A 7,169-nucleotide genomic window follows, 5' to 3' on the forward strand; every position below is an offset into this window, starting at 1 on the left:
AGGAGCTTCCATTGTCCCAGGAGCGGCACCGGCCACAGACAGAGTCTCCGGGACAGAGCGGAGTGGGCTCCAGGCTCGTCTCGGGCGGCACAGCGACCGTCGCTGCCCCTGGTCCAGCTTCCTCAGGACACAACGGGCCCCTCAGCCGCCCAGCGGCCCCGGCCCCCTGGTGCCCAGTGTGTCTGGCCGTGGCTCGGCCTCTGAGGCATGAAAAGGCACAAAGACGAGAGGGGTCTGATCCCTGGTGTCCGGGCCCCGGGGGCCTGGGCTGGGGCAGACACTGGGCAGCAGAGGCCCCGCCGGGCGGGTGTGTCCCCAGGGGGACGCCCTCCCAGTGGCTGGGACCCGGCCCCAGCGGGCAGCGGCCCCACGGGCAGCCCGGCCGTCATCCTCTGCATTCGGAGGGCGCGCTTCCCGGGTGGAGAGAACAGTTCATTTCTGCTGGTTTGTGCCACGAAACTCAGATTTCAGGACTCGGGCCAGAACCCTCTGTCAATCCCTCCTGGACCCAGGGCCGAGCTTGGCCTGAAGTGCCCTGATTTTTTTAAATAAATTTTCATTGTTCATGTTATTACAAATGTTCCTTCCTCCCCCCCCTCCATTGCTCTCCTCCACCAGGTTCCCACCCCACCGTCTGCCCTTTCCCACCCCCCATTGTCCTCATCCATAGGTGCACAGTTTATGTTCAGTCTCTTCCCACATCCCCCTCTCCCCTTTTCCCCAAGAATCATCAATTTACTCCCCTTCCATACCTCTGATTCTATTATATTCAACAGTTAATATTGTTCATCAGATTATTTTTAAAATTTCCTTGGTGTTTAGATTCACTTGTTGATAGTTACGTATTTGTTGTTCATAATTTTTATCTTTATTTACTTTCTCTTCCGAAAGAACCCCCTTCAGCAATTCATATAATTCTGGTTTGGTGGTGATGAACTCCTTTAGCTTTTTTATTATTATTATTAGTGAAGCTCTTTATCTGGCCTTCGATTCTGAGTGAAAGCTTTGCTGGGTAGATTATCTTTGGCTGTAGGTTCTTACTATTCATCACCTTGAATATTTCTTGCCATTCTCATCTGGCCTGCATGGTTTCTGTTGAGAAATCAGCTGACAATCGTATAGGTGCTCCTTTATAGGTAACTACCTGCTTTGCTCTTGCTGCTTTTAATATTCTCTCTTTGTCTTTGGCTCTTGGTATTTTAATTATGATTTGTCTTTGGTGTGGTCCTCTTTGGATTCCTTTTGTTTGGAGTTCTGTGCATGAAGCGCCCTCATTTGACCTCCTCAGCTGTCCTCATAGACCCAGCAGGCAGCTGCTGGAGGGCTCAGCCCTCACAGAGGAGAGGGGTTTTTATCTCACTTCCCCACAGGCCTGCAGCACAGTGTGACCACTGGTACTGCTGTCCCATACTGAGCAGTAATAATCGGCCTCGTCCTCAGCCTGCAGCCCCGTGATGGTCAGGGTGGCTGAGCTGCCAGACCTGGAGCCAGAGAATCGGTCCGGGACCCCTGACGGTCGTCTGTTAGTGCCATAGATGACACATTTGGGGGCCTTTCCTGGGAGCTGCTGGTGCCAGGACACATAGTTATTATTCCCAATGTTGGTGCTGGTTCCAGTGCAGGAGATGGTGACCCTCTGGCCAGGGGACCCCGACACTGAGGCCGGCTGAGTCACTACAGGCTGGGCCCGGGATCCTGGAATAGGGGGAGACACAGAGAGGGTGAGTCTGGGTCTGGAGACAAGAGGAAGCAGGGCCCATGAGTCTTCCCAAGGCCCCTTCCCCTGTCCCCTATCCAGTCACCTGTGCAGTGAGCCAGGAGGGTGAGGAGGAGAGGGGCCCAGGCCATGGTGGAGGTCATCCCTGAGTCCTGCCTTCTGAGCCCACAGCTGAAGCAGAGCTCCCCACCTCTCTCCCTGCCCCTCTTCATAGTCTGCGGGAGGGAGGGTCCTTTTATGCAAATGAGACCCCATCTATTTGATCCTCCTTGGGCGCTGGGTTGGGTCTCTCTACCTGAGGATGGCCATTGGTGTGGGTGGAGGTGGGGCAGGGTGGGGCCGAGGTTTGGGGAGTCACAGCTGACAACCCTGAGCAGCTGGTCCTGCACTTTGTCAGTGGCTCTGATCACCCAGATCCCTCAGCAGCAACCCCCCAGCGCCCTCTAGTGTCCAAGCCCAGACACAGCATTGAGTGACATGGGATCAGAACCCATGAGAGACCACCTCTGCCTTCCCACTGCTCTGCCCACTGCCCCTGCCCTAGGCCCAGGCCAGGGGGCCCCTCCCATGGCCTCCCTATCACCTCGGGGCATCTCCAGTTACCACTCAGCCACCTTCAAATGCATGTTGGCCTGGCCACCTAAGTTCCAGTGTCAGGGTTTGATTCCCTGTCAGGGCACATGCCCAGGTCCTGGCTCCGTCCCCCACAAGAAGGATGTACACAGGAGGGGCACACAGGAGGCAGCCGATCCATGATTCTCTCTTATTATTGATGTTTCTCTCTCTACCTGTACCTTCAGTCTGAAATACATTTTTAAATGCATGTATGTTATTATATGTAAACATCACAATAAAGCTCATTTGAAAATTCTAGGAGGGCCGAATCCGGTGTGGCTCAGTGGTAGAGCATCGGTCTGCTGACTGAAAGTTCCCAGATTCAATGCCGGCCAAGGGTATGTATGTTGGTTGAGGGCACATCCCAGGTAGGGGGAGTGCAAGAGGCAGCTGGTCGATGTTTCTTTCTCATCGACATTTCTAGCTCTCAATCTCTCTCCCTTCCTTTTCTCTGTAAAATATCAATAAAATATATTTAAAAAACAAACCACAAATGCTCTTAAAAAAAATTCTAGGAGGAGGCACATTGATGAACACTGCGGGTCCAGGTGTTGGTAGAAAAGCATTGGGAACGCAGTGCCCTCTGCTCTGGGTGGAAGGTGGGAACAGACGTTTTTCTAACATCACTTCCCATTTCAGGGGGAGGAGGGAGCTGTCCGCTGTGCTCTGGTCCTGCCGGTTGGCAATCCCAAATGATGCCCAGGGAACCCCCCGAGGACCTGTTAGGAGCTTCCATCCGTCCCAGGAGCAGCAGCACCAGCCACAGACCCATGGTCACAGCACACGGCCCCTCAGCCTCTGGGCCACCAACTCAGGCCATTGTCGCTGACAACCACCGGAGGCTGCAGGTGAATGAATCAGTGCCATCACCTGGACTCACAGCTGCCACAGCTCCAGGCACAGACTGCTGGCCGCTCTCCGTCTAGGGCACATGTGTCAAACACAAGGCCCGCGGGCCAAATCCGTCCCGCCAGGCCTTGCAATGTGGCCCGCACCGCGCTGTCATCACTGCACTCCACTGCGTTTCCATCACAATGACAGTTTATGACTGTTCAGTAAACCATTCGGCCCGCGATTTAGGCTGGATTTTAGATTTTGGCCCCTTATCTGATTGAGTTCGACACCCCTAGTCTAGGGCGTTAAGAAAGCTGCCATCGACGTCCACGTGCTGGTGCTTCTGTGGACAGAGGATTCAGATTCATTCTTATCATTTTATTTTATTTTTAATTGAGATTTAATTGACATTATATTAGTGTCAGGTGTACACCATGATGATTCTGTGTGGGTGTCCATGCAAAGCCGTCTCCAGAATAATGCTCCTGACCTCTGCCGTCACACTGGCTGCTGCTGGTTCTGAGCTGAGGACACTGAGGTCCAGTCTCTCAGCTGCTTCCACAGACACAATAGGACAGCGCCCCCTGCCGGTCCCCATGCCGCCCGTCCTCCCAGAGCCAGGCACTCACAGCCAGAGTTTCTGCTCCTGGACCCCCTCCTCCCACTTGGACCACCCCCTTCCTCATCACCATGGCAACCCCCAATCCGTTATAGTTTGATCGCTGTGAATGGCCAATTTTTGTGCTTAAAATCACAGGCAAATCTACACCACAGGTCTCAGGCTGAGCCCAGCAGGCAGCTGCTGGAGGGCTCACCCCTCCCAGAGCAGAGGGGTTTTTGTCTCACTTCCCCACAGGCCTGCAGCACTGTGTGACTGACTGCTGTCATAGGACTGGCAGAAATAATCGGCCTCGTCCTCAGCCTGCAGCCCCGTGATGGTCAGGGTGCCTGAGCTGCCAGACTTGGAGCCAGAGAATCGGTTCGGGACCCCAGAGGGTCGGTTGCTATTACCATAGATGATTTGTTTGGGGGCCTTTCCTGGGAGCTGCTGGTACCAGTTCACAGCGTAACCATCCCCAATGTTGGTGCTGGTTCCAGTGCAGGAGATGGTGACCCTCTGGCCCGGGGACCCCGACACTGAGGCCGGCTGAGCCAGCACAGACTGGGCCCAGGACCCTGGAAGAGGGGGAGACACAGAGAGGGTGAGTCTGGGTCTGGAGATAAGAGGAGGAAGCAGGGCCCATGTGTCTTCCCAAGGCCCCTACCCTGTCCCCCATCCAGTCACCTGTGCAGTGAGCCAGGAGGGTGAGGAGGAGAGGGGCCCAGGCCATGGTGGAGGTCATCCCTGAGTCCTGCCTCCTGTGCCCACAGCTGAAGCAGAGCTCCCCACCTCTCTCCCTGCCCCTTTTCATAGTCTGCGGGAGGGAGGGCCCACTCATGCAAATGAGACCCCGTCTATTTGCTCTTTCTTGGGAGCTTGGGTTGGGTCCCTGTGCCTGAGGATGGCCATGGGTGTGGGCGGGGGAGGGGCTGTGTGGGGCCCAGGTTTTGGGAGTCACAGCCGACAGCCCTGAGCACTTTGTCAGGGGGCTGGTCCAGCTCTGATCACCCAGATCTCTCAGAACAAACCCTCAGCGCCCTCTAGTGTTCAGGCCCAGACACACCATTGAGTGCCATGGGAATCAAAACCCAGGAGAGACCACCTCTGCCTCCCCACTGCTCTGCCCACTGCCCCTGCCCTAGGGCCAGGCCAGGGTTCCCCCCCGTGGCCTCCCCCTCACCTCGGGGCATCTCCAGTCTGTACCCAGCGTCCTCTGGGAGAGTCTGACCACAGCTCCTGGCCTGGTCAGGGGTCAGGACTTAAGTGGCCTCCCCTGCACCGGCTCTCAGACCCGGGTCAGGGCTCAGGTCAGGGCCAGAGCAGGGACTCCCCCATGGAAGGGCGTCCCCTTCTGTGTGGGATGCGGGCTCTGTGTTGTATGGGATTCATTCCTGGGGCTGGGGGCCTCCTTCCTGTGGGTCCCAGGGGCCCCGAGGAGAAGGGCCCCTCCCTGGGGCTGGGCAGGTGGTGGGGAGGAGCCCTCGTGTGCTCTCCTCTCCGTGGTCATGGTAACTTCCATTTCCTGTCAATATTTCCCCTCCTGACACCATCGTTCTCCTTGAGCGTGGGCTGGGGTCACTCCTAAGAGTCTATTCTGGACACACAGGCAGACGTTGGCTTCATCGGAGAGGAAAGGGTGACATGCAGGACGTGCTGAGCAAAAATATTGTTTAAACCTCTTATTGCTGTGACAGGGCTTTATTTAAAACTTTATATATTAGTCACCACTCAGCCACCTTCAAATGCATGTATGGCCTGGCCGGTATGACTCAGTGGAAGTCAGGGTTCAATACCCAGTCAGGGCACACGCCCAGGTTGCAGGCTCCATCCCCAGTAGGGGGTGCACAGGAGGCAGCCGATCCATGATTCTCTCTCATCATTGATGTTCCTCTCTCTCCCTCTCCCTTCCTCAATAAGGCTAATTTCAAAACTCAAGGATGAGGCAGAGTTGAAAATTGTCAGTAGAGGTACTGAGGGCCAGCAATGCCTTCTGCTCTGGGTTGAAAAGGCTTTGCCTCACTTCCTTCTCAGAGTCTTTGAGCTCAGGCAATTTCCCCTGACACCCAACAACAGCAGGCTGGAAGGAAATTGGTGAGAATAATTGGTATTAAATCAATTAAGATGAGATGGGGAGAGGGTCTGCAGTTGGAGGAGCCCTAACAAAGCAGGAAGAAGCATGCATTATGTCCTTTGAATATCTAGGTATAAAAAAACCCTCCAAAACCAGCCTTTCTAGTTTTTTAAAAATATAGTTTTATTGATGTCAGAGAGGAAGGAAGAGGGAGAAGGAGATGAAACACCAATGATGAGAGAGAATCATAGATCGGCTGCCTCCTGCACGCCCCACCCTGGGGATCAAGCCCGAAACCTGGGCCTGTGCCCTTGACCAGAATCGAATCCGATTGCCTTCAGGCTGCAGGCCAACGCTCTATTGACTGAGCCAAACCAGCAGGACCCAGCCTCCCTTCTCCATCTTGTCACTGTGGGCAGCAAATCTGCAGACACCTGGGGAGCACAGGCCTTGAACGGCCCCTAGATGAGCCCCATCTGAGCCACGCCCAGTGAAAAGCCAGCCAACTATGTGTGGGCACGGATGCAGGCTGATTGCTTGGACCCTTTGGCTGACAAGCCCCAAATCCGCATCTTTGTAAAAGGCGAGCATCGTTCCTGGGCCTAATATCACTTCCTGGCAAATGAGACCTGATTACAAAACACCGGGCACAAATGCCTCATCTCTGGAGGGTGCCAGAGACCAGGAAATCTAATCCGGGCTCCAGGGGGGGTCTTCGTAAAAACTGGCCGCCAGGTGGCGTGGTTGCCAGGGAGAGGGCTGGCACGCTGGTGTGGCTGGTTTCCCAGGTCTCCCTGCCCTGTGATGGGTGGGGGGACGGATCCAATCCTTCTGGGCTAGCCGGGTTATCGGTGCTCCATATCCCCAAAGGGCTCAGAAAACTAAAATTCAAGATAATGAGGTTTATTCTACAAATTAATGTGTGTCCAGCAAAAAATGTCTGTGTATGTATATATACATATTTTATTATTTTTATTATTACTATTATTACTATTATTATTATTAAAGAAGGTAGGAAGCCCTAACCGATTTGACTCAGTGGATAGAGTGCCAGTCTGCGGACTGTAGGGTCCCAGGTTCGATTCTGGTCAAGGGCATGTGCCTTGGTTGCGGGCATATCCCCAGTGGGGGGTGTGCAGGAGGCAGCTGATCGATGTTTCTCTCTCATTGATGTTTCTGACTCTATCCCTCTCCCTTCCTCTCTGTGAAAAAACAAACAAACAAACAATAAAATATATTTTAAAAAACACAAACAAACGGTCTGCATCCAGCTGGACATCCACATCCAGTTCCAAAGACCAATGAGGGAGACGGAGAATTCCACTTCCGGG

The 7,169-nt window shown here is 54.2% G+C and overlaps 2 gene segments (V, D, J or C); both read right to left on the reverse strand.

Moving 5' to 3' along the window:
• Positions 1-1,336: 1,336 nt before the first annotated feature.
• On the reverse strand, positions 1,337-1,930 carry LOC118710459. The segment is given in 2 exon segments: positions 1,337-1,695; positions 1,803-1,930. Coding segments are annotated over 2 exon segments (471 nt in total).
• Positions 1,931-3,940: 2,010 nt separating this feature from the next.
• Positions 3,941-4,566, reverse strand: LOC118710458. The segment is given in 2 exon segments: positions 3,941-4,342; positions 4,452-4,566. Coding segments are annotated over 2 exon segments (423 nt in total).
• Between the last annotated feature and the right edge of the window lie 2,603 nt (positions 4,567-7,169).

The sequence above is a fragment of the Pipistrellus kuhlii genome, unplaced genomic scaffold (genome assembly GCF_014108245.1).
Source record: "Pipistrellus kuhlii isolate mPipKuh1 unplaced genomic scaffold, mPipKuh1.p scaffold_m20_p_74, whole genome shotgun sequence".
In the NCBI taxonomy this organism is placed as follows: Eukaryota; Metazoa; Chordata; class Mammalia; order Chiroptera; family Vespertilionidae; genus Pipistrellus; species Pipistrellus kuhlii.